Source organism: Salmo salar, chromosome 08, assembly GCF_965601325.2.
Source record: "Salmo salar chromosome 08, fSalSal1, whole genome shotgun sequence".
NCBI classification, from domain to species: domain Eukaryota; kingdom Metazoa; phylum Chordata; class Actinopteri; order Salmoniformes; family Salmonidae; genus Salmo; species Salmo salar.
Window position 1 is genome coordinate 33212501 of NC_138298.1, and position 27500 is coordinate 33240000.

The following is a 27500-nucleotide window of genomic DNA, read 5'->3' on the forward strand; positions in this document are numbered from 1 at the left end:
CGGCAGGTCTATATAACTGACCTGCAGGGAGCCATGAGAAACCCCCACACGGCAGGTCTATATAACTGACCTGCAGGGAGCCATGAGAAACCCCCACACGGCAGGTCTATATAACTGACCTGCAGGGAGCCATGAGAAACCCCCACACAGCAGGTCTATATAACTGACCTGCAGGGAGCCATGAGAAACCCCCACACAGCAGGTCTATATAACTGACATGCAGGGAGCCATGAGAAACCCCCACACAGCAGGTCTATATAACTGACCTGCAGGGAGCCATGAGAAACCCCCACACAGCAGGTCTATATAACAGTGAACATTTAGGAGGTACCATACCCCAAATGCATAAACACACTTCCCCTCCCTTCATCATTGTGGGTAGGACAATAGTGTCCTGTGTAGAGCCTGATACAGAGGCTGCCTCCCATACAGCTGTCCGCCCCACTAGATAGATAGCACCAACAGTAGTGACATACACAGTCCAACACACACACAGATACACACACACACACTAAAAATAATGACGCACAGCCCAAACACACAGAGAGAGAGAGAGAGAGAGAGAGAGAGAGAGAGAGAACGAGAGAGAGTGAGAGAACGAGAGAGAGTGAGAGAACGAGAGAGAGAGGACGAGAAAGAGAGAGAGAGAGAGAGAGAGAGAATGAGAGAGAGAGAATGAGAGAGAGAGAGCAGGAACAAACAGGACATTAGTCAGTCAGTCTAGATCAGTATGTTTGTAGACCATTAGATCTGTAGACCATGGTTGTGACCCAGGAAGAACAGAACATCCTCCATCAACACAGACCAGAATAAATCCCTTTTAATCAAATAGAGAGAGAGAGGTAGAGAGAGAGGTATTCTCCTGGTGAAGGAGTGTCTCTGGGTCTCACAGCTCTAATGAGAGACTAGAGCCATTCAGATCCTCCACCTCCTCAACAACTACTACCCCATCCACCCTCCCTGACATCCTCCCTCCCTGCCTGACTTCCTCCCTCCCTCCGTGCCGCCCTCCCTCCCTCCCTCCATGCCTCCCTGACTTCCTCCCTCCCTGACTTCCTCCCTCCCTCCCTGACTTCCTCCCTCCCTCCCTGACTGACTTCCTCCCTCCCTGACTGACTTCCTCCCTCCCTGACTTCCTCCCTCGTTCACGCTACATGTTGGCGGTGCTTTTCATCTGTAGCTACCTGAGCGTTGGACTCGGGCTAAGAACCAACACTAGCTATCTACTACACACAACCATCTACCCAGCCTAGACTAGACTAGTAGCTGTAGAAAAGTCTCTGTGTCCATTATGGTTTATGTACTGCTGTATATACAGTGCATTATGGTCTATGTACTGGCTGTATATACAGTGCATTATGGTCTATGTACTGGCTGTATATACAGTGCATTATGGTCTATGTACTGCTGTAGATACAGTGCATTATGGTCTATGTACTGGCTGTAGATACAGTGCATTATGGTCTATGTACTGGCTGTATATACAGTGCATTATGGTCCATGTACTGGCTGTATATACAGTGCATTATGGTCCATGTACTGGCTGTATATACAGTGCATTATGGTCTATGTACTGTTGTATATATAGTGCATTATGGTCTATGTACTGGCTGTAGATACAGTGCATTATGGTCTATGTACTGGCTGTATATACAGTGCATTATGGTCTATGTACTGGCTGTATATACAGTGCATTATGGTCTATGTACTGGCAGTAGATACAGTGCATTATGGTCTATGTACTGCTGTATATACAGTGCATTATGGTCTATGTACTGGCAGTAGATACAGTGTATTATGGTCTATGTACTGGCTGTATATACAGTGCATTATGGTATATGTACTGGCTGTAGATACAGTGCATTATGGTCTATGTACTGGCAGTATTTACAGTGAATTATGGTCTATGTACTGGCAGTATATACAGTGCATTATGGTCTATGTACTGGCTGTAGATGCAGTGCATTATGGTCTATGTACTGGCAGTATATACAGTGCATTATGGTATATGTACTGGCTGTAGATACAGTGCATTATGGTCTATGTACTGGCAGTAGATACAGTGCATTATGGTCTATGTACTGGCTGTATATACAGTGCATTATGGTATATGTACTGGCTGTAGATACAGTGCATTATGGTCTATGTACTGGCAGTATTTACAGTGCATTATGGTATATGTACTGGCAGTATATACAGTGCATTATGGTCTATGTACTGGCTGTAGATACAGTGAATTATGGTCTATGTACTGGCAGTATATACAGTGCATTATGGTCTATGTACTGGCTGTAGATGCAGTGCATTATGGTCTATGTACTGGCAGTATATACAGTGCATTATGGTCTATGTACTGGCTGTATATACAGTGCATTATGGTCTATGTACTGGCAGTAGATACAGTGCATTATGGTCTATGTACTGCTGTATATACAGTGCATTATGGTCTATGTACTGGCAGTAGATACAGTGTATTATGGTCTATGTACTGGCTGTATATACAGTGCATTATGGTATATGTACTGGCTGTAGATACAGTGCATTATGGTCTATGTACTGGCAGTATTTACAGTGAATTATGGTCTATGTACTGGCAGTATATACAGTGCATTATGGTCTATGTACTGGCTGTAGATGCAGTGCATTATGGTCTATGTACTGGCAGTATATACAGTGCATTATGGTATATGTACTGGCTGTAGATACAGTGCATTATGGTCTATGTACTGGCAGTAGATACAGTGCATTATGGTCTATGTACTGGCTGTATATACAGTGCATTATGGTATATGTACTGGCTGTAGATACAGTGCATTATGGTCTATGTACTGGCAGTATTTACAGTGCATTATGGTATATGTACTGGCAGTATATACAGTGCATTATGGTCTATGTACTGGCTGTAGATACAGTGAATTATGGTCTATGTACTGGCAGTATATACAGTGCATTATGGTCTATGTACTGGCTGTAGATGCAGTGCATTATGGTCTATGTACTGGCAGTATATACAGTGCATTATGGTCTATGTACTGGCTGTATATACAGTGCATTATGGTCTATGTACTGGCAGTAGATACAGTGCATTATGGTCTATGTACTGGCTGTATATACAGTGCATTATGGTCTATGTACTGGCTGTATATACAGTGCATTATGGTCTATGTACTGGCTGTAGATACAGTGCATTATGGTCTATGTACTGGCTGTAGATACAGTGCATTATGGTCTATGTACTGGCAGTATTTACAGTGCATTATGGTCTATGTACTGGCAGTATTTACAGTGCAGAATGGTCTATGTACTGGCTGTAGACACAGTGCATTATGGTCTATGTACTGGCTGTAGATACAGTGCATAATGGTCTATGTACTGGCAGTAGATACAGTGCATTATGGTCTATGTACTGGCTGTAGACACAGTGCATTATGGTCTATGTACTGGCAGTATTTACAGTGCATGATGGTCTATGTACTGGCAGTATTTACAGTGCAGAATGGTCTATGTACTGGCTGTAGACACAGTGCATTATGGTCTATGTACTGGCTGTAGATACAGTGCATAATGGTCTATGTACTGGCAGTAGATACAGTGCATAATGGTCTATGTACTGGCAGTATATACAGTGCATTATGGTCTATGTACTGGCTGTAGACACAGTGCATTATGGTCTATGTACTGGCAGTATTTACAGTGCAGAATGGTCTATGTACTGGCAGTATATACAGTGCAGAATGGTCTATGTAATAGGAAGTATATACAGTACATGATGGTCTATGTACTGGCAGTATATACAGTGCATTATGGTCTATGTACTGGCAGTATATACAGTGCAGAATGGTCTATGTACTGGCAGTATATACAGTGCATTATGGTCTATGTACTGGCAGTATATACAGTGCAGAATGGTCTATGTACTGGCAGTATATACAGTGCATTATGGTCTATGTACTGGCTGTAGACACAGTGCATTATGGTCTATGTACTGGCAGTATTTACAGTGCATGATGGTCTATGTACTGGCAGTATTTACAGTGCAGAATGGTCTATGTACTGGCAGTATATACAGTGCAGAATGGTCTATGTACTGGCAGTATATACAGTGCATGATGGTCTATGTACTGGCAGTATATACAGTGCATGATGGTCTATGTACTGGCAGTATATACAGTGCATTATGGTCTATGTACTGGCAGTATATACAGTGCAGAATGGTCTATGTACTGGCAGTATATACAGTGCAGAATGGTCTATGTACTGGCAGTATATACAGTGCAGAATGGTCTATGTACTGGCAGTATATACAGTGCATTCGGAAAGTATTCAGACCCTTTGACCTTTTCCACATTTTGTTACCTTACAGCTTTATTCTAAAATTGATTAAATTAATGTTTTTCTCAGCACACAACACCCCATAATGACATCACAATACCCCATGACATCACAATACCCCATAATGACATCACAACACCCCATAATGACAAATTGAAAACAGGGTTTTAGAAAGCTGTGCATATGTGTTCAAAATAAAAAACAGAAATACCGTATTTACATAAGTATTCAGACCCTTTGCTATGAGACTCGAAATTGAGCTCAGGTGCATCCTGTTTCCATTGATCATCCTTGAGATGTTTCTACAACTTGATTGGAGTCCATCTGCATTAAATTCAATTGATTGGATGTGATTTGGAAAGGCACACACCTGTCTATATAAGGTCCCACAGTTGAAAGTGCATGTCAGAGCAAAAACCAAGCCATGAGGTCAAAGGAATTGTCCTTGAGCTCTGAGACAGGATTGTGTTGAGGCACAGATCTGGGGAAGGGTATCTAAACATTTCTGCAGAATGGAAGGTCCCCAAGAACACAGTGGCCTCAATCATTCTTAAATGGAAGAAGTTTGGAACCACCAAGACTCTTCCCAGAACTGGCTGCCCGGCCAACTTGAGCAATCGGGGGAGAAGGGCCTTGGTCAGGGAGGTGAATAAGAACCCGATGGTCACTCTGACAGAGCTCCAGAGTTCCTCTGTGGAGTTGGGAGAACCTTCCAGATGGACAACCATCTCTGCACCAATTAGGCCTTCATGGTAGAGTGGCCAGATGGAAGCCACTCCTCAGTACATGACACACAACAGCCCGCTTGGAGTTTGCCAAAAGGCACCTAAAGGACTCACAGACCATGAGCAACAAGAATCTCTGGTCTGATGAAACCAAGATTGTATTCTTTGACCTGAATGCCAAACGTCACGTCTGGAGGAAACCTGGCACCATCCCTACGGTGAAGCATGGTGGTGGCTGCATCATGCTGTGGGGATGTTTTTCAGCGACAGGGACTGGGAGACTAGTCAGGATCGAGGCAAATATGAACAGAGAAAAGTACAGAGATCCTTAATGAAAACCTGCTCCAGAGCGCTCAGCACCTCAGACTGGGGCAAAGGTTAACTTCGGGGACAAGTCTCTAAATGTCCTTGAGCTGCCCAGCCAGAGCCCGGACATGAACCTGATCTAACATCTCTGGAGAGTCCTGAAAATAGCTGTGTAGCATCACTCCCCATCCAACCTGACAGAACCTGAGAGGATCTGCAGAGAAGAATGGGAGAAACTCCCCAATACAGGTGTGCCAAGCTGGTAGCGTCATACCCAAGAAGACTCAAGGCTGTAATCACTGCCAAAGGTGCTTCAACAAAGTACTGAGTTAAGACTTTGAATACTTATCTAAACATAATTTTTTAAATACATTTGCAACAACAACCAAAAAATTCAATCTGTTTATTATCATTATGGGATATTGTGTGTAGACTGATGAGGGAAAATAACAGTTTGATCCATGTTAGAAATAGGCTGTAACGGAGCAAAATGTGGAACAAGTCAAGGGGTCTGAATACATTCCGAATGCACTGAACCTCACGTCCTTTATAGACTAACTGCCATAACTCCCCCTCTGTCTCCTGTATCCCTGGGATCTCAATTCAAACACCTTTATTGGCATGGGGAACATACGCTCACACTGCCAAAGCAAGTGAAAGAGATAATAAACTCACTAAATAGCCAAAGGAATACAGACATTTCAAATGTCATATTATGTGTTATAATGATTTACAAATAGTTCAAGTACAAAAGGGAAAATAAATAAGCATAAATATGGGTTGTATTTATAATGGTGTTTGTTCTTCACTGGTTGACCTTCTCTTGTGGCAACAGGTCACACATCTTGCTGCTGTGATGGAACACTGGTATTTCACCCAGTAGATATGGGAGTTTATCAAAATTGGATTTGTTTTCGAATTCTTTATGGATCTGTGTAATCTGAGGGAAATATGTGTCTCTAATATGGTCATACATTTGGCAGGAGGTTAGGAAGTGCAGCTCAGTTTCCACCTCATTTTGTGGGCAGTGTGCACATAGCCTGTCTTCTCTTGAGAGCCAGGTCTGCCTACGGCGGTCTTTCTCAATAGCAAGGCTATGCTCACTGAGTCTGTATCAAAGCTTTCCTTAATTTTGGGTCTCTCTAACCATCCCTCTCTCTATCCCTCCCTCCCTCCATTCCCTCAGTATCAGGTACATGGTAGCAGGATTAGGTTTCTTTAAGAGTGGATTAACCGTGTTCAAGGCGTTGGAGGCAAATTGCTCAGAGAAAAAGAATCTCTCTACAAAAAAGTCAAATTCTAGCCCTAATCCTCAAAGCTCTGCAGCCGTCTCTGTCTCTCCCTCTCTCTCTCCCTCTCTCCCTCTCTCTTCTGTCTCTACTCTCTTTTTTTCACTCTCTATATCATTGGTGTGTGTGTGCGCGTCTTTCTCCCTCCCCCTTTCTCCCGGTGTCTTGCCTCTCCTGACTTCCTGTCCGTCCTTGTGTGTAGTTCAGTGTAGATAAGAGGACCTAGAGAGAGTCTAACTGTCAGCCACTACATAAGTATTAATGGTGTCAGTATTGACAGTGGATTGACGCAAACATATTATAAACTTCACTAACACCCCAGTCATATTATCAGACCACCCCAGTTATATTATCAGACCACCCCAGTCATATTATCAGACCACCCCAGTCATATTATCAGACCACCCCAGTTATATTATCAGACCACCCCAGTCATATTATCAGACCACTATCACCCCAGTCATATTATCAGACCACCCCAGTCATATTATCAGACCACTATCACCCCAGTCATATTATCAGACCACCCCAGTTATATTATCAGACCACCCCAGTCATATTATCAGACCACTATCACCCCAGTCATATTATCAGACCACCCCAGTCATATTATCAGACCACTATCACCCCAGTCATATTATCAGACCACCCCAGTCATATTATCAGACCACCCCAGTCATATTATCAGACCACCCCAGTCATATTATCAGACCACCCCAGTCATATTATCAGACCACCCCAGTCATATTATCAGACCACCCCAGTCATATTATCAGACCACTATCACCCCAGTCATATTATCAGACCACCCCAGTCATATTTTCAGACCACTCCAGTCATATTATCAGACTACCCCAGTCATATTATCAGATCACCCCAGTCATATTATCAGACCACCCCAGTCATATTATCAGACCACCCCAGTCATATTATCAGACCACTATCACCCCAGTCATATTATCAGACCACCCCAGTCATATTTTCAGACCACTCCAGTCATATTATCAGACTACCCCAGTCATATTATCAGACCACCCCAGTCATATTATCAGACCACCCCAGTCATATTATCAGACCACCCCAGTCATATTATCAGACCACCCCAGTCATATTATCAGACCACCCCAGTCATATTATCAGACCACCCCAGTCATATTATCAGACCACCCCAGTCATATTATCAGACCACCCCAGTCATATTATCAGACCACCCCAGTCATATTATCAGACTGTTCTTACTTAAGACAGAGCCATGTGTTCCTGCTGTCAGCTATTTGCCTCATAGAATTATAGGAAAAGAGTACAACACACAGTTATCTTGAACAGGAACTGGAGCGCACCAGAACCCCATCTAGTCAGTGGACTCAGAGAGAGTGTCAGAGCAGATGGGGAGAGAGGGGGCACTTTGGGGACAGGGGTGAGGTCACATCTGTGCCTTCCCATATTCGACCAAGACACACACACACCCTCTCCCTCTCTCTCTACCCCCTGCCTCTCTGGTCTTGAAGCTTCCCATTGATTCTGGCTGCTAGGTGCTGTGGGCCATGGTGTCCATGGCAACCTGGAGCAGGCTGAGGCGGCCAAACTTTGAGCTGGCATGAGGTGTGAGTGGCAGAGGAATGTGTGTGTGTGTGTGTGTGTGTGTGTGTGTGTGTGTGTGTGTGTGTGTGTGTGTGTGTGTGTGTGTGTGTGTGTGTGTGTGTGTGTGTGTGTGTGTGTGTAGCCTGGCAGGTGCTGGCTGGGGCGACACCAGTCTATTTAGTATGCAGGGATCTCACTGTGCTGTGGCTCTCCTCTCCCCTCCTTCTCTCCTCTCCTTTCCCCTCTCCTTCTCTCCTCTCCCCTCCTTCTCTCCTCTCCCCTCCTTCTCTCCTCTACCCTCCTGTCTGGCCCAGACACAGAATAAGAATGATTTGCCCCCCCAGACACAAACACTACCGCACGCAGACACACACACACACACACACACACACACACACACACACACACACACACACACACACACACACACACACCACACACACACACACACACACACACACACACACACACACACACACACACACACACACACAACTGTTGCGAAACACCCTTGCACACACTCACAAAAGCAATCTTTGAAGAATGCGTCTTCCAGACAGGAAAATGGAGCTCATTCCCACCACTTATCACCTGATGTCAGTTAATACCGGTAGGTAGCCCAGTGGCTAAGGAGTGGATCAACAATGGTCCACCACCCAAAAGACATCCAGCCAACTTGACACAACTGTGGGAAGCATTGTAGTCAACATGGGCCAGCATCCCTGTGGAACGCTATTGATACCTTGTAGAGTCCATGTCCTGACGAATTGAGGCTGTTCTGAGGACAACTCAATATTAGGAAGTTGTTCTTAATGTTTTGTACACTCAGTGTATTTCATCTAGAATATAAGGAGTCCTGTGTGGCTCAGTTGGTAGAGCACGGCACTGACAACACCAGGGTTCTGGGTTCCATTCCCACGGGGGACCAGTAACAATGAAAATGGATGCACTCACTACTGTAAGAGTGACTAAATGGCTAAATGGCTAAATAATTAAATGGCTAAATAATTAAATGGCTAAATGGCTAAATAATGAAATGGCTAAATGATTAAATGGCTAAATTATTAAATGGCTAAATGATTAAATGGCTAAATAATTAAATGGCTAAATGGCTAAATAATGAAATGGCTAAATGATTAAATGGCTAAATGATTAAATGGCTAAATGACTAAATGGCTAAATTATTAAATGGCTAAATTATTAAATGGCTAAATTATTAAATGGCTAAATGATTAAATGGCTAAATTATTAAATGGCTAAATGGCTAAATAATGAAATGGCTAAATGATTAAATGGCTAAATGATTAAATGGCTAAATGACTAAATGGCTAAATTATTAAATGGCTAAATTATTAAATGGCTAAATTATTAAATGGCTAAATGACGAAATGGCTAAATGACTAAATAATTAAATGGCTAAATTATTAAATGGCTAAATGGCTAAATGGCTAAATGGCTAAATAATTAAATGGCTAAATATAAAGGGTGTAATATGGAGAGAATGTTACTGTACAATACAGCCACCATGTCATCTGTAATAACAGCCTCCCTACTACTATATAATAACAGCCTGTTGTTGAGCGGAGTATCGACCCTCCATTAACACCCCCCGAGGTGTGTGGAGATGGTTTGTCTCAGTGTGTTTTCTCTGGCACCGCCGGAGCAAACCAAACACATTTAACGGGGGAGTTGCGGGGGGGGGGGGGGGGGAGCCCAGCAATCACTTTCCCTCCCACTGCTCCCTGCAGCTGCAGTTGGATTTGTTGGTGTGTGTTGATCTTGTATTGATCAGGTTTAGTGGAGTAGAACGAATACTAAGCACAGGGGAGCAAGGCTGGTTAAAGAGATGGAGGGAAGAGAGGAGAGAGAGGAGTAGGGCTGGTTAAAGAGATGGAGGGAAGAGAGGAGAGGAGGAGTAGGGCTGGTTAAAGAGATGGAGGGAAGAGAGGAGAGGAGGAGTAGGGCTGGTTAAAGAGATGGAGGGAAGAGAGGAGAGGAGGAGTAGGGCTGGTTAAAGAGATGGAGGGAAGAGAGGAGAGGAGGAGTAGGGCTGGTTAAAGAGATGGAGGGAAGAGAGGAGAGGAGGAGTAGGGCTGGTTAAAGAGATGGAGGGAAGAGAGGAGAGGAGGAGTAGGGCTGGTTAAAGAGATGGAGGGAAGAGAGGAGAGGAGGAGTAGGGCTGGTTAAAGAGATGGAGGGAAGAGAGGAGAGGAGGAGTAGGGCTGGTTAAAGAGATGGAGGGAAGAGAGGAGAGGAGGAGTAGGGCTGGTTAAAGAGATGGAGGGAAGAGAGGAGAGGAGGAGTAGGGCTGGTTAAAGAGATGGAGGGAAGAGAGGAGAGGAGGAGTAGGGCTGGTTAAAGAGATGGAGGGAAGAGAGGAGAGGAGGAGTAGGGCTGGTTAAAGAGATGGAGGGAAGAGAGGAGAGGAGGAGTAGGGCTGGTTAAAGAGATGGAGGGAAGAGAGGAGGAGTAGGGCTGGTTAAAGAGATGGAGGGAAGAGAGAACAGGAGGAAAAAGAAGAGAGGAGAAGAGAGGAGCAGAGTTAAAACAGGAGGAAGGAGAAGAGTAAAGAAGAGGGGGAAGAGAACGAGGGGTAAAGAAAGGAGCGCTAGAAGAGAGGAGAGGAATGAGGAGAGAGACAGTTAGTCTGGTGTCAGTGTTAGCAGGAAGCCAGTGCAGCAGAGAACATGACGGAACACAGCCTTCTCCTGCCTACCCCCTCCTCCTCCTCTCCCTCCTCCCTCGTTCTCCTCTGAGGCTCTCAACAGGATCTGAGAGCAGCTCAGCTCAAGCCCTGACACGTGTGGGGAGAGAGAGAACGAGAGAGAGAGCACCAAGGAGGAGGGGGGAGAGAGGCAAACGGAGATGGAGAGAGAAAGAGAGGGAGAGAGTAAGGAGATAATAAGGAGAGAGAGGGGGAGGGAGAGAGAGAGGGGGGAGGGAGAGAGAGAGGGGAAGGGAAAGTAATATCCAGCTCTTGTAGATAACGAGAGTAGGGGGGAGGGGAGAGAAGCAGAGCGATGGGGTGATCTCTTTCTCTCAGTCTGCCTTTTTTCCCACCTCTCTCTAGTGAAGGTGGCGTGTGTGTGTGTGTGTGTGTGTGTGTGTCTAACTCCGGCTCTGGATGAGGGCAGGAGGAGGTGAGCTCGGAGAGGGGGATAACAAAAGAGAGGGATGAAGAGGGAGGAGAGGAGAGACTGATGGGTGAAAGAGACCTCACCACAGAGAGAGAAAGAGAGAGCAAGAGAGAGCAAGAGGGGCAGGAAGGGGGGCTGGTGTGTGCCTGTGGGTGTTTGACCGTGTGTGTGTCTGTTTGTTTGCAGTGTGTGTGTGTGTGTGTGTGTGTGTGTGTGTGTGTGTGTGTGTGTGTGTGTGTGTGTGTGTGTGTGTGTGAGGGGGCCGTGTGCCGTGACTCACAGGGCTATTAGCACTAGCAGTGGCAGCAGTACCGCCTGCAGTCACCATGTGGGGTTCAGCCACACACACACACACACACACACACACACACACCCCTCGCTCCCATTTAATTGGATGACACCAGCTCTCCAGAGATCTCCACACCTGTCAATCTCATTTCCACCAATCATTATTCAGATCACAGCCTAAGAGACCCGCCCACGCACATTTAGCTTGCTTCGCCCAGCCCAGCCCAACCCCCCCCCCACACACACACACACACACACACACACACACACACACACACACCATATCTCTCTCTAACCCCCACCTAGCCGCTTCCACGGCGACAGCCTGCCAGCCAGGCACCACCGCGACGGTAACCGTGCCGCCGACAGAGCATAAATTAGCGTCATGGTGATATGCAAAGCGAGGGAGCCGACGACAATTAAAGCTTGACTAACGAGCTTTTGAAGAGCCAGGCTGAAGTCTCTCTAAACAGCTGCTAACAGGATTAGCTTACACACACACACACAGGGATACACTGCACAAACACACCATACACACGCGGAGAAAGAGGGGTCTAACCCAGCCACCTGTGAGACAACACACACACCAGCGTCTACCCAGGGATATACACAGTGGTGCTGTGGGGGATAAACAGTGGTATTATTACCCCTCCTGCAACACACACACACACACACACACACACACACACACCACACACACACACACACACACACACACACACACACACACACACACACACACACACACACACACACACACACACACACACACACACACACACACACACACACACACACACACACACACACACACACACACAAACAGGGTTTTAACCCAGACACCTGTGAGATGACAGTGCTAATATTACCCCTCCTGCATAAAACACACACACACACACACCATCAAAGACAGCATACACACGGCTTTACCCAGGGGGCCGTGGGAGGAGATAAACACTGCCAACATCAACCCCTCCCGACACACACACACAAACATATTTATTTTCCATTTGAGTCAGTCCGATAAGCCCTGTGCTGTTTGATAGACCGTCTGGATCAGTAGAAATCATTAAAGCCCTGTTTTATTTGAAGGGTCAAGTGGAACAAAATATGTAAAAAGACACAGCAATATGAATAACAGGTAGGTAGTCTTCACACCTTTCTGTTCCCCCCCCCCAATCCTCCCTTTCCTTCTGCTTCTTTCTGTCTCCTCTGTCTTTCACATCCTCTCCTTCCCTCGCTCATCTCTCTCCTCCTCCTGTCATAAATCTCTCTCCTTTTCCTTCCCTTCTCTTTCTTGCTCTTTGCTTCTTTAGTCCACATCCACTCTTTCTCCCATTCTCCTGTTTTTCTTCATATAAATCTCTCTCTCAGTCTCTTTCTCTTTCGGTCCCTCTCTCCTTCCTCTCTCTCAGTTTCTCTCCCGCTCTTTCCTCGGGCGGCAGCCGCAAAGCCCTCATTTTAATAAATCGTCTTGTTTATTGGTGCTGAGTGCTGGTGGCATAGGGGGAAGAGAGAGAAGAGAGGGAACGAGGGGGAAGAGGGTGACTGTAGGCATATCATGAACAAGAGAGAAACGAGAGAGAAGGGGTTACAGACTGGGAGAGTGTCTGTAAAGGGAAAGAGAGAGAGGGAGTGTGTCTGTTTAAAGGGAAAGAGAGAGAGGGAGTGTGTCTGTAAAGGGAAAGAGAGAGAGGGAGTGTGTCTGTGTAAAGGGAAAGAGAGAGAGGGAGTGTGTCTGTTTAAAGGGAAAGAGAGAGAGGGAGTGTGTCTGTTTAAAGGGAAAGAGAGAGAGGGAGTGTGTCTGTTTAAAGGGAAAGAGAGAGAGGGAGTGTGTCTGTTTAAAGGGAAAGAGAGAGAGGGAGTGTGTCTGTTTAAAGGGAAAGAGAGAGAGGGAGTGTGTCTGTTTAAAGGGAAAGAGAGAGAGGGAGTGTGTCTGTTTAAAGGGAAAGAGAGAGAGGGAGTGTGTCTGTAAAGGGAAAGAGAGAGAGGGAGTGTGTCTGTTTAAAGGGAAAGAGAGAGAGGGAGTGTGTCTGTTTAAAGGGAAAGAGAGAGAGGGAGTGTGTCTGTTTAAAGGGAAAGAGAGAGAGGGAGTGTGTCTGTTTAAAGGGAAAGAGAGAGAGGGAGTGTGTCTGTTTAAAGGGAAAGAGAGAGAGGGAGTGTGTCTGTAAAGGGAAAGAGAGAGAGGGAGTGTGTTTGTTTAAAGGGAAAGAGAGAGAGGGAGTGTGTCTGTTTAAAGGGAAAGAGAGAGAGAGGGAGTGTGTCTGTTTAAAGGGAAAGAGAGAGAGGGAGTGTGTCTGTTTAAAGGGAAAGAGAGAGAGGGAGTGTGTCTGTTTAAAGGGAAAGAGAGAGAGGGAGTGTGTCTGTTTAAAGGGAAAGAGAGAGAGGGAGTGTGTCTGTTTAAAGGGAAAGAGAGAGAGGGAGTGTGTCTGTTTAAAGGGAAAGAGAGAGAGAGGGAGTGTGTCTGTTTAAAGGGAAAGAGAGAGAGGGAGTGTGTCTGTTTAAAGGGAAAGAGAGAGAGGGAGTGTGTCTGTTTAAAGGGAAAGAGAGAGAGGGAGTGTGTCTGTTTAAAGGGAAAGAGAGAGAGGGAGTGTGTCTGTTTAAAGGGAAAGAGAGAGAGGGAGAAGCAGAGGGTGTACACACACCTCCATCTCTAATGACAGTAATTCACTGGTCATGAGCTAATGGGTTTATCCCCTCCTCTTAAAGGGCCAGCGCCACGTTTAACTGCCGCTCGCCTCCCCTCCACTCGATAACACACACACACTCCACTCGATAACACACTGAAGCACACACTCCTTCTGAAGCACACACACACACCGTTTAGCTAACACAAACACAAAGACTTCCACTCAGACAGTCACTTTGCATTCAACATAGTATTAGCTAGCATTAGCATTTAGCAAGCTACCCAACCCTTAATCTTAACCACTAGCTACTAACTACACGGTAGCTCAATGGCTAGCTCGATAACTGAGGTTGGTTTAGCGCCTTATCATTATCAAGCTGTGATGGATTGCCACCCTATTGAGTAGCCAGCTGCTACGCTAACCACTAGGCTAGGTTGGCAAAACAAATAGCCCCAGCTAGCCGCTATCCTAGTAGTGAGAGAGGTACTTCAATCTGAGCTCGACTGTGACGGATGGGGATATGAAGTACGGATTCGTTAAGCCTCATGTTAGCGCCCTAAATGACCAACCGATAGACTATCAGGGAGGGAGGAGAGGAAGAGGAGGGAGGAGAGAGGGAGAAGAAGAGAAGGAGGCTGCTGCTTGTGGTGCAAAGGCATCAATACCTTTCACCATTTTCCTGCCAGTACTACTGTAGCTTGTTACTGGGGCAACCGCCCGTCCGGCGCCATTTTGTCTTGCCCCGCCGCCACCGCTGCACCTTGTAGGAGTTTTATAAATCAAGTTTCTAGAATCAGAATGTTTCCAGGACGCTCATTTTTAAAACTGGATTCCTGACTGAAAAATGTAAACTACTGTTTGGTTCTATACGCAGTTATAGTAGACAGAGGAGAGAGAGACAGACAGAGGAGAGAGAGACAGACAGAGGAGAGAGAGACAGACAGAGGAGAGACAGACAGACAGACAGAGGACAGACAGAGGAGAGAGACAGACAGACAGAGGAGAGAGACAGACAGACAGAGGAGAGAGACAGACAGACAGAGGAGAGAGACAGACAGACAGAGGAGAGAGACAGACAGACAGAGGAGAGAGACAGACAGAGGAGAGACAGACAGAGGAGAGACAGACAGAGGAGAGACAGACAGACAGAGGAGAGAGACAGACAGACAGAGGAGAGAGACAGACAGACAGAGGAGAGACAGACAGACAGAGGAGAGACAGACAGAGGAGAGACAGACAGAGGAGAGACAGACAGAGGAGAGACAGACAGAGGAGAGACAGACAGAGGAGAGACAGACAGAGGAGAGACAGACAGAGAGATCAGTTTTCATCAGAACACTAGCTCTCCTCTCTCAAGGACAAACAATAAGCAGAAAGAAGTGTTTAGGCCTTGTGCTGAGAGCATCACCGTCTGTGATGCCTGTCTGAACATTGCAAATGGGACTTCCATTTCTAAATCCACACTGTAGAATGCACCATTACAGAAACAAACACAACCAAAATGGACACTAGTTTCACCAATATAGCATTGTACAAAGCACAACCAGAAGACAAGACGGCTCGCGTTCTGCACGACACAGTAATCACCACTTATTCAGACTGTAAAAAGTTGTCCCGAAAAACAACCAGAGCCATAATGGTGATCCAACTCAATACTGTAAAAAGATCTACACAAAGCCATTCTCCAGAATCACCAATCCCACACAGTAAAAAGCACCACACAAACTAAACCAGAGCCAAAATGGTTTTCTGCTCCAGTTTCACCAATTCCACATTACAAAGCCTGCAACAGATCCAAAATGGCATCCGTCCTACCTGTCCATGGGGCTGCATGGCGCTGTAGGGCATGCTCTGGTTCAGCACCTTCTGCTTCATCAGCAGCATCCTCTTCTGCTCCTCGCTGAGGTGAGCCGTCTGGCCCGGGATTGGTCCCTGGGTCTGACCCGGCCCCGCCCCCTGTACCCCTCCCTGCTGCATGTATGGGGGCATCATGGGGTTCTTGACCTGTGACCCCATGGGCGGGGTCATCCTCTGCCCCATGTGATCGACCCCCATGGTGCTGAAGTGACTCAGCGGCTTGGTGTTGTTGTAGGACAACATGGCTGCCGTGTGCTGCTGTTGTAGTTGCTGTTGTTGTTGTTTAGAGAGGGTGTTCTGTTGGGCGCCCATGTTGTTTGTCTGTTGTTGTTGACTTATCATGCCCATGTGGTTGTGGGGGTTCTGAGGGAGGTAGTTGTTCATGGGAGCTTTGGGGCCGTTGCTTGAGGTCATCCCAGCCACCAGGGGGCCCTGTGGGCCAGGGTTGAAGGCTTGAGGTGGGTACATCATTGGGCTGTTGGGCTTGTCCTGTTGGTTGAAAGGACCAGAGGCGTAGGGGCTGGTTGGAGCGCCGGCAGGGGACCAGTTAGCCTGCTGCTGCTGCTGCTGCTGTTGTTTCTGCTGCTGCATTAGCTTAGCGCGCTGCTGTGCCGCCATCGCTTTGAGTTGCTCAGCAGGCGACAGGTCAGAGGTCACCGGGCCAGGCCCGGTGGGGACTCCAGGGCCATTAGATCCTGTACCTGCCTGGCCCACACCTTGGCCTGTGTTCATCATAAATCCGTTCCCTGGTCTGGGTCCGGACTGCGTCTGGGCCTGGGTGGGTGTCTGTGGCGACCGGGCCACACAGTTGGGGAGAGGGGAGCCTGAGGCCATGGCGACCTGTGGGGACTGCTGCAAAGGCTGCTGGGGCGGTGTTCCGTTGGCGGCGGTGGCAAACTGAGGGCCCGAAGATGACGGCCGGACCTGGGGAGAGGAATCATTACATTACAGAAAACAGCTACATTTCATATCCCAGAATAACATGGACAACGTACTGTAATAACAAGCAGTAGAGGCACAATCACATTTCAATCACATCATATTCAAACAAGACCACAACCACTGTCTTTCTATCACATCTATTCTGACGGAACTTATGGGTCCTTCAGGCAAATTTGTTCAGCATGAGGAAAGACACCTACATACAAAGTTTCAAGTCTCACGTTCAAATGAGCGGCGAATATGATGATTTAAGTGAGACTGCTTATAACAGCGCCACCTATGGGCCACTCGGTGACATTATTTCAGACCAAGTTATTTTTAAGAATGTAAATATAACAATTGGTATCATTTGACAGCCAGTATTTAAGTAATAGCAACGTTAAGAGAATGGAACAATCACATGCTTTACTATTGAACTATTGAAAACCATCTACAACCAAAAACAGCATAACAACATGTGAAGTTATATGGGGTAGAGTCTCACATTAGGAAAAAAGAAGCAATAAAACTTCTTTAGACTAGTTGAGTTTCTGAAGCATCAACATTTGTGGGTTCGATTACAAGGTCAAAATGACCAGAAAAAAATAACTTTCTTCTTAAACTCGTCAGTCTATTCTTGTTCTGAGGAATGAAAGCTATTCCATGTGAGAAATTGCCAAGAAACTGAAAATCTCGTACAACGCTGTGTACTACTCCCTTCACAGAACAGCACAAACTGTCTCTAACCAGAATAGGAAGAGATGTGGGAGGCCCCGGTGCACAACTGAGCAAGAGGACAAGTACATTAGAGTGTCTAGTTTGAGAAACAGACGCCTCACAAGTCCTCAACTGGCAGCTTCCTTAAATAGTACCTGCAAAACACCAGTCTCAATGTCAACAGTGAAGAGGCGACTCCGGGATGCTGGTCTTCTAGGCAGAGTTCCAGTGTTATTTTGCCCAACTTAATATTTTATATTTTACTGGCCTGTCTGAGATATGGCTTTTTCTTGAAACTCTGCCTAGAAGGCCAGTATCCCGGAGTAGCCTCTTCACTGTTGACGGTTAGACTGGTGCTTTGCGGGTACTACTTAATGAAGCTGAAGAGAGAGAGGATGAGAGAGTGGAGGAGAGAGAGGAGGAGAGAGAGAACAGGAGGAGTAGGGCTGGTTAAAGAGATGGAGGGAAGAGAGGAGAGGAGCTGCTACAGAGAGCAAGAGAGCGCGAGAGCGCGAGAGAGAGAGCGCGAGAGAGAGCGCGAGAGAGAGAGCGCGAGAGAGAGACACAGACAGACAGACAGACAGACAGACAGACAGACAGACAGACAGACAGACAGACAGACAGACAGACAGACAGACAGACAGACAGACAGAGAGACAGACAGACAGACAGACAGACAGACAGACAGACAGACAGACAGAGCGAGAGAGAGCAACACTAAAAAACAATAGGTTTGCTATTAACCCTTAATAAACCAAATCAAAAGGTACCTGTGGGGAACCCATGGGGACTTGTGACGCCCCCTGCGCTTGGTTCGTCGGTTGATGAGCCACTGTGCCCATAGGAGGCGGGTCCTGCGGTACCGGGGTCTGATTGGCCGGCCTGGTAAACTCTGCCTCCTTCTTCTCCTCAAAGTCTTCATTGAAGAGGTCCTGCATGTCGTCCTCCGGCACCGTATTGGCCAGCTCATCAATCAGCTCCTGCCACTCCTGGTCATTCAGGTTGATGTCCGAAAACAGCTTGTTCTGATTGGACAAGGACGTATCCGACGACTCAATCCCTCCCCCGTCGTCGAGCGGCTCCTGTTTGAGGTCTTTGAGGAGTCCGAAGCCGTCCTCGAGGTCTAAGGAACCGTTGAGCTTGATGTTGGGGAGATCGCCGTTGAGCTTGACATCACCCGGGCGACCTGAGCCCAAGCCGCTGCCAGCGTGGTTGCCATGGCTACCATTGCTGCCGGGACCGGAGTTACAGTTGTTGACATTGACGTTGTTGTTGTTTACGCTAGGGTTGTTGGCGTTCCCAGCGACTCCTAGTAAAGGTTTGATGTCCATCTGGTGGAGCGGGGAAATGGGGGGGACGTTGTTGGGGAGGCCCGTGAGAGAGTCCAGTCCGCCCAATCCTGATCCGTCTTTTCGTAATCTTTTGGTGGTCGGGGAATAGCTCCCGTCGCAGATCCCATTCTGGTCACCATTGAGGGGCGAGCGTGCGCTGTCCAGTTTCCTCTTCACTGTCTCCTGGAGCTGTGGGACAGGGAAACAGGTAAGTGTCAGAGGCCATTTTGGATCTGATGATCAGAAGATATGTTAGCATGTGAAAACAGAGACAGAGAGGCCATTTTAGATCTGATGATCAGAAGATATGTTAGCATGTGAAAACAGAGACAGAGAGGCCATTTTAGATCTGATGATCAGAAGACATGTTAGCATGTGAAAACAGAGACAGAGAGGCCATTTTAGATCTGATGATCAGAAGATATGTTAGCATGTGAAAACAGAGACAGAGAGGCCATTTTGGATCTGATGATCAGAAGATATGTTAGCAGGGGAAAACTTCCTGGGACAACACCTGTACCTGTATATTTCCCAAGTCAGAGCCTATTTAACTTCTCTAGGGTAGGGGGCAGTATTTTGACGTCCGGATGAAAGGCGTGCCCAAATTAAACTGCCTGCTACTCAGACTCAGAAGGTAGGATATGCAGTTTCTAAAACTGTTTGAATGATGTCTGTGAGTATAACAGAACTCATATGGCAGGCAAAAACCTGAGAAGATTCCATACAGGAAGTGGGAAATCTGAGGCTTGTAGTTTTTTCAAGTGATTGCCTAACTAACACACAGTGACTTAAGGTTCCTTTTGCACTTCCTAAGGCTTCCACTAGATGTCAACAGTCTTTAGAAAGTTGTTTGAGGCTTCTATGGTGAACAGAGAGCGAACAAAGGAAGTTGGAAGTTGTTGACTCAGGAAAAGACATGAGTTCATTGGCGCGCATTCACATGAGAGATAGCTGTGTTCCATTACATTTTTCAAGACAATGGAATCGTCCGGTTGGAATATTATTGAAGTTATGTTAAAAAGGCCCTAAATATTGATTCTATACATCGTTTGACATGTTTCTACGAACATAAATATAACTTTTTTTGACTTTTCGTCTTGAAATTTTCAGCGCGCTTCCTACATTTGGAGTAGCTTAGTGAACGCGCAAACAACAAGGAGGTATTTGAACAAAACAACATTTATTGTGGACCTGGGATTCCTAGGAGTGCCTTCTGATGAAGATCATCAAAGGTAAGTGAATATTTCTAATGCTATTTATGATTTTAGATGACTCCAAAATGGCAGGTATCTGTATTGCCTGGTGTATTTTTCTGAGCGCCGTACTCAGATTATTGCAAAGTGAGCTTTCCCCGTGAAGCTTTTTTGAAATCTGTCACAGCGGTTGCATAAAGGAGATGTTTATCTGTAATTCTTTGAATAACAGTTTAATATTTTATCAACGTTTATGGCGAGTATTTCAATAAATTGATGTGCTCATTCACCGGACGTTTTTGAAGGAAAAACATTTCTGAACATTACGGGCCAATGTAAAATGGTTTTTTTGTTGATATAAATATGAACTTTATCGAGCAAAACATACATGTATTGTGTAACATGAAGTCCTATGAGTGCCATCTGATGAAGATCATCAAAGGTTATTGCTTAATTTTAGCTGTATTTCTGGTTTTTGTGACGCCTGTCCTTGCTTGGAAAATGGCTGTGTGGCTTTTCTTGTTTAGGTGGTGACCTAACATAATCTAATGTTTTGCTTTCGCCGTAAAGCCTTTTTGAAATCGGACAATGTGGTTGGGTTAACGAGAGTCTTATCTATAAAATGGTGTATAATACTTGTATGTGTGAGAAATTTGAATTATGAGATTTTTGTTGTTTTGAATTTGGCGCCCTGCTATTTCACTGGCTGTTGAATAGTGTGTCCCGCAGGTGGGACGGTAACATCCCATATACCCCAGAGAGGTTAACACATTTCAATAGCACTCACACACTTTACATTACATTCAAATTAACTTCAAATCACACGTTAGCTCTGAAATGTCTCTTATCGGCGAATGAGGTTATGGTTAAGTCCAGATAAATAAAGGAAAACATATTTCTTCATAACTGTTTGCTGAGTTAGACATTGAGAGAAAAGGCGAGAGAGAGAGACAGAGAGAGACAGAGACAGAGAGAGAGCGAGACCGAGAGCGAGAGACAGAGCGAGAGACAGAGCGAGAGACAGAGAAAGAGAGAGCGAGAGAAAGAGAGCGAGAGACAGAGAGAGCGAGAGACAGAGAGAGCGAGAGACAGAGAGAGCGAGAGACAGAGAGAGCGAGAGACAGAGAGAGCGAGAGACAGAGTGCAACGCTAAACCTCTATTAGCAATCACAGCAGGCTCATTTAGGGCCGTTTTCTGAGAAAAGGGGAGAGATCAGAGGAGTGTGCTTTAGTGTTTCCCCTTTCATTATCATAATCAACTGGCAGGCAGAAGGAGAGAGAGAGAGAGAGAGAGAGAGAGAGAGAGAGAGAGAGAGAGAGAGAGAGAGAGAGAGAGAGAGAGGAGAGAGAGAGAGAGAGAGAGAGAGAGAGAGAGGGACGTGTATGATATACAGTAAGCCAGTATGGTTAGAACAGTGGTCATTGGTGAGATGATGGGTATCATGGTAACCCAGAGATGGCACTAGAAGGTCTCCTATCTATAATACAGGTGTATTGTCAGTGCCTAGTTAGGATGTCATGACCTGTAAACATGTCTTACTACTGAGGAAAGTCTCATATCTAGCAGTGGCTAAAATGGAGTGGACAAGGGTACGGGTCAGGAGGAACTGTTACGGTATAAAATACATTAGATAGAAGAGTCAAAGTAGTACGCTGAAAAACACAGCCCCTCCACACAGAGAGATGTGGTGGGACAACAACATCTCTACACAGAGAGATGTGGTGGGACAACAACATCTCTACACAGAGAGATGTGGTGGGACAACAACATCTCTACACAGAGAGATGTGGTGGGACAACAACATCTCTACACAGAGAGAGAAGGGGGTGCTCCGCGGCGTCGCTCCTCTCTACACAGAGAGAGAAGGGGGTGCTCCGCGGCGTCGCTCCTCTCTACACAGAGAGAGAAGGGGGTGCTCCGCGGCGTCGCTCCTCTCTACACAGAGAGAGAAGGGGGTGCTCCGCGGCGTCGCTCCTCTCTACACAGAGAGAGAAGGGGGTGCTCCGCGGCGTCGCTCCTCTCTACACAGAGAGAGAAGGGGGTGCTCCGCGGCGTCGCTCCTCTCTACACAGAGAGAGAAGGGGGTGCTCCGCGGCGTCGCTCCTCTCTACACAGAGAGAGAAGGGGGTGCTCCGCGGCGTCGCTCCTCTCTACACAGAGAGAGAAGGGGGTGCTCCGCGGCGTCGCTCCTCTCTAGACAGAGAGAGAAGGGGATGCTCCGCGGCGTCGCTCCTCTCTAGACAGAGAGAGAAGGGGGTGCTCCGCGGCGTCGCTCCTCTCTAGACAGAGGGAGAAGGGGGTGCTCCGCGCCGTCGCTCCTCTCTAGACAGAGAGAGAAGGGGGTGCTCCGCGGCGTCGCTCCTCTCTAGACAGAGAGAGAAGGGGGTGCTCCGCGGCGTCGCTCCTCTCTAGACAGAGAGAGAAGGGGATGCTCCGCGGCGTCGCTCCTCTCTAGACAGAGAGAGAAGGGGGTGCTCCGCGGCGTCGCTCCTCTCTAGACAGAGAGAGAAGAGGGTGCTCCGCGGCGTCGCTCCTCTCTAGACAGAGAGAGAAGGGGGTGCTCTGCGGCGTCCCTCCTCTCTAGACAGAGGGAGAAGGGGGTGCTCTGCGGCGTCGCTCCTCTCTAGACAGAGGGAGAATGGAGTGCTCTGCGGCGTCGCTCCTCTCTAGACAGAGGGAGAATGGGGTGCTCTGCGGCGTCGCTCCTCTCTAGACAGAGGGAGAAGGGGGTGCTCTGCGGCGTCGCTCCTCTCTAGACAGAGGGAGAAGGGGGTGCTCTGCGGCGTCGCTCCTCTCTAGACAGAGGGAGAATGGGGTGCTCTGCGGCGTCGCTCCTCTCTAGACAGAGAGAGAAGGGGGTGCTCTGCGGCGTCGCTCCTCTCTAGACAGAGGGAGAAGGGGGTGCTCTGCGGCGTCGCTCCTCTCTAGACAGAGGGAGAAGGGGGTGCTCCGCGGCGTCGCTCCTCTCTACACAGAGAGAGAAGGGGGTGCTCCGCGGCGTCGCTCCTCTCTACACAGAGAGAGAAGGGGGTGCTCCGCGACGTCGCTCCTCTCTACACAGAGAGAGAAGGGGGTGCTCCGCGGCGTCGCTCCTCTCTACACAGAGAGAGAAGGGGGTGCTCCGCGGCGTCGCTCCTCTCTACACAGAGAGAGAAGGGGGTGCTCCGCGGCGTCGCTCCTCTCTACACAGAGAGAGAAGGGGGGTGCTCCGCGGCGTCGCTCCTCTCTAGACAGAGAGAGAAGGGGATGCTCCGCGGCGTCGCTCCTCTCTAGACAGAGAGAGAAGGGGGTGCTCCGCGGCGTCGCTCCTCTCTAGACAGAGGGAGAAGGGGGTGCTCCGCGCCGTCGCTCCTCTCTAGACAGAGAGAGAAGGGGGTGCTCCGCGGCGTCGCTCCTCTCTAGACAGAGAGAGAAGGGGGTGCTCCGCGGCGTCGCTCCTCTCTAGACAGAGAGAGAAGGGGATACTCCGCGGCGTCGCTCCTCTCTAGACAGAGAGAGAAGGGGGTGCTCCGCGGCGTCGCTCCTCTCTAGACAGAGAGAGAAGAGGGTGCTCCGCGGCGTCGCTCCTCTCTAGACAGAGAGAGAAGGGGGTGCTCTGCGGCGTCCCTCCTCTCTAGACAGAGGGAGAAGGGGGTGCTCTGCGGCGTCGCTCCTCTCTAGACAGAGGGAGAATGGAGTGCTCTGCGGCGTCGCTCCTCTCTAGACAGAGGGAGAATGGGGTGCTCTGCGGCGTCGCTCCTCTCTAGACAGAGGGAGAAGGGGGTGCTCTGCGGCGTCGCTCCTCTCTAGACAGAGGGAGAAGGGGGTGCTCTGCGGCGTCGCTCCTCTCTAGACAGAGGGAGAATGGGGTGCTCCGCGGCGTCGCTCCTCTCTAGACAGAGAGAGAAGGGGGTGCTCCGCGGCGTCGCTCCTCTCTACACAGAGAGAGAAGGGGGTGCTCCGCGGCGTCGCTCCTCTCTACACAGAGAGAGAAGGGGGTGCTCCGCGGCGTCGCTCCTCTCTACACAGAGAGAGAAGGGGGTGCTCCGCGGCGTCGCTCCTCTCTACACAGAGAGAGAAGGGGGTGCTCCGCGGCGTCGCTCCTCTCTACACAGAGAGAGAAGGGGGTGCTCCGCGGCGTCGCTCCTCTCTAGACAGAGAGAGAAGGGGATGCTCCGCGGCGTCGCTCCTCTCTAGACAGAGAGAGAAGGGGGTGCTCCGCGGCGTCGCTCCTCTCTAGACAGAGGGAGAAGGGGGTGCTCCGCGCCGTCGCTCCTCTCTAGACAGAGAGAGAAGGGGGTGCTCCGCGGCGTCGCTCCTCTCTAGACAGAGAGAGAAGGGGGTGCTCCGCGGCGTCGCTCCTCTCTAGACAGAGAGAGAAGAGGGTGCTCCGCGGCGTCGCTCCTCTCTAGACAGAGAGAGAAGGGGGTGCTCTGCGGCGTCCCTCCTCTCTAGACAGAGGGAGAAGGGGGTGCTCTGCGGCGTCGCTCCTCTCTAGACAGAGGGAGAATGGAGTGCTCTGCGGCGTCGCTCCTCTCTAGACAGAGGGAGAATGGGGTGCTCTGCGGCGTCGCTCCTCTCTAGACAGAGGGAGAAGGGGGTGCTCTGCGGCGTCGCTCCTCTCTAGACAGAGGGAGAAGGGGGTGCTCTGCGGCGTCGCTCCTCTCTAGACAGAGGGAGAATGGGGTGCTCTGCGGCGTCGCTCCTCTCTAGACAGAGGGAGAAGGGGGTGCTCTGCGGCGTCGCTCCTCTCTAGACAGAGGGAGAAGGGGGTGCTCTGCGGCGTCGCTCCTCTCTAGACAGAGGGAGAAGGGGGTGCTCTGCGGCGTCGCTCCTCTCTAGACAGAGGGAGAAGGGGGTGCTCTGCGGCGTCGCTCCTCTCTAGACAGAGGGAGAGGTTTCTTCCAGGGCGAACGACAGCGTGTTAACGAACGCATGTTAGCACTTAATCATTATCTGAGAGGAGAGAGGGGGGAGGTGGTGTATAGACGGAGGGAGAGAGAAACGAGGGGAAGAGGACATACACAAGAGAATAGGATGAGAGGGGGGGAGAGAGAGTGGAGGATATGAAAAGAGAGAAGGAGAAAGAGAGCATATGAAAGAGAGAAAGAGAGGAGAGGGAGAGAGGTTATGAAGAGAGAGAGGAGGAGAGAGTGGAGGATATGAAAAGAGAGAAGGAGAAAGAGAGGAGAGGGAGAGAGGATATGAAGAGAGAGAGAGGGAGAGAGAATATGAAGAGCGAGAGAAGGAGAGAGTGGAGGAGAGAGGATATGAAGAGAGAGAGGAGGAGAGAGGATATGAAGAGAGAGGAGGAGAGAGGATATGAAGAGAGAGGAGGAGAGAGGATATGAAGAGAGAGAGGAGGAGAGAGAGGAGGAGAGAGGATATGAAGAGAGAGAGGAGGAGAGAGGATATGAAGAGAGAGAGGAGGAGAGAGAGGAGGAGAGAGGATATGAAGAGAGAGGAGAGAAAGGAGGAGAGAGGATATGAAGAGAGAGGAGAGAGTGGAGACGAGAGGATATGAAGAGAGAGAGGAGGAGAGAGTGGAGGCGAGAGGATATGAAGAGAGAGAGGAGGAGAGAAAGGAGGAGAGAGGATATGAAGAGAGAGAGGAGAGAAAGGAGGAGAGAGGATATGAAGAGAGAGAGAAGGAGAGAGTGGAGGAGAGAGGATATGAAGAGAGAGAGAAGGAGAGAGGATATGAAGAGAGAGAGGAGGAGAGAGGATATGAAGAGAGAGAGGAGGAGAGAGTGGAGGAGAGAGAGGAGAGAGTGGAGGCGAGAGGATATGAAGAGAGAGAGGAGGAGAGAGTGGAGGAGAGAGAAGAGAGAGGATATGAAGAGAGAGAGAGGAGAGAAAGGAGGAGAGAGGATATGAAGAGAGAGAGAGGAGAGAAAGGAGGAGAGAGGATATGAAGAGAGAGAGAGGAGAGAAAGGAGGAGAGAGGATATGAAGAGAGAGAGGAGGAGAGAGGATATGAAGAGAGAGAGGAGGAGAGAGAGGAGGAGAGAGGATATGAAGAGAGAGGAGAGAAAGGAGGAGAGAGGATATGAAGAGAGAGGAGAGAGTGGAGGCGAGAGGATATGAAGAGAGAGAGGAGGAGAGAGTGGAGGCGAGAGGATATGAAGAGAGAGAGGAGGAGAGAGAGGAGGAGAGAGGATATGAAGAGAGAGAGGAGAGAAAGGAGGAGAGAGGATATGAAGAGAGAGAGGAGAGAAAGGAGGAGAGAGGATATGAAGAGAGAGAGAAGGAGAGAGTGGAGGAGAGAGGATATGAAGAGAGAGAGAAGGAGAGAGTGGAGGAGAGAGGATATGAAGAGAGAGAGGAGGAGAGAGAAGAGGAGAGAGTGGAGGAGAAAGGATATGAAGAGAGAGGAGGAGAGAGCGGAGGAGAGAGGATATGAAGAGAGAGAGGAGGAGAGAGGATATGAAGAGAGAGAGGAGGAGAGAGTGGAGGAGAGAGAGGAGAGAGTGGAGGAGAGAGGATATGAAGAGAGAGAGGAGGAGAGAGTGGAGGAGAGAGAGGAGAGAGTGGAGGAGAGAGGATATGAAGAGAGAGAGGAGGAGAGAGTGGAGGAGAGAGAGGAGGAGAGAGGATATGAAGAGAGAGGAGAGAAAGGAGGAGAGAGGATATGAAGAGAGGAGAGAAAGGAGGAGAGAGTGGAGGAGAGAGGATATGAAGAGAGAGAGAAGGAGAGAGTGGAGGAGAGAGGATATGAAGAGAGAGAGAGGAGAGAAAGGAGAGAGAGGATATGAAGAGAGAGAGAGGAGGAGAGTGGAGGAGAGAGGATATGAAGAGAGAGAAGAGAGAGAGTGGAGGAGAGAGGATATGAAGAGAGAGGAGGAGAGAGTGGAGGAGAGAGGATATGAAGAGAGAGGAGGAGAGAGTGGAGGAGAGAGGATATGAAGAGAGAGGAGGAGAGTGGGAGGAGAGAGGATATGAAGAGAGAGGAGGAGAGAGTGGAGGAGAGAGGATATGAAGAGAGAGGAGAGGAGAGAGTGAGGAGACAGGATATGAAGAGAGAGGAGGAGAGAGAAGAGGAGAGAGGGAGGATGAAGATAGAAGAGAGAGGAGGAGAGAGTGGAGGAGAGAGGATATGAAGAGAGAGAGGAGGAGAGAGGATATGAAGAGAGAGAGGAGGAGAGAGGATATGAAGAGAGAGAGGAGGAGAGAGGATATGAAGAGAGAGAGGAGGAGAGAGGATATGAAGAGA

General features: G+C 48.4%; 1 protein-coding gene across 1 annotated transcript in view; it reads right to left on the reverse strand.

Moving 5' to 3' along the window:
• The window catches only part of maml3 (mastermind-like transcriptional coactivator 3), a 242519-nt gene that overhangs the window by 147732 nt on the left and 67287 nt on the right, over positions 1 to 27500 (reverse strand). Inside the window, exons 2-3 of the mRNA XM_045723115.2 lie at positions 18554 to 19303; positions 16104 to 17069 (exon numbers count right to left, since the gene is read on the reverse strand). Of these exons, the coding sequence (XP_045579071.2) occupies positions 16104 to 17069; positions 18554 to 19303 (1716 nt within the window). The remainder of the gene's footprint in view (positions 1 to 16103; positions 17070 to 18553; positions 19304 to 27500) is intronic.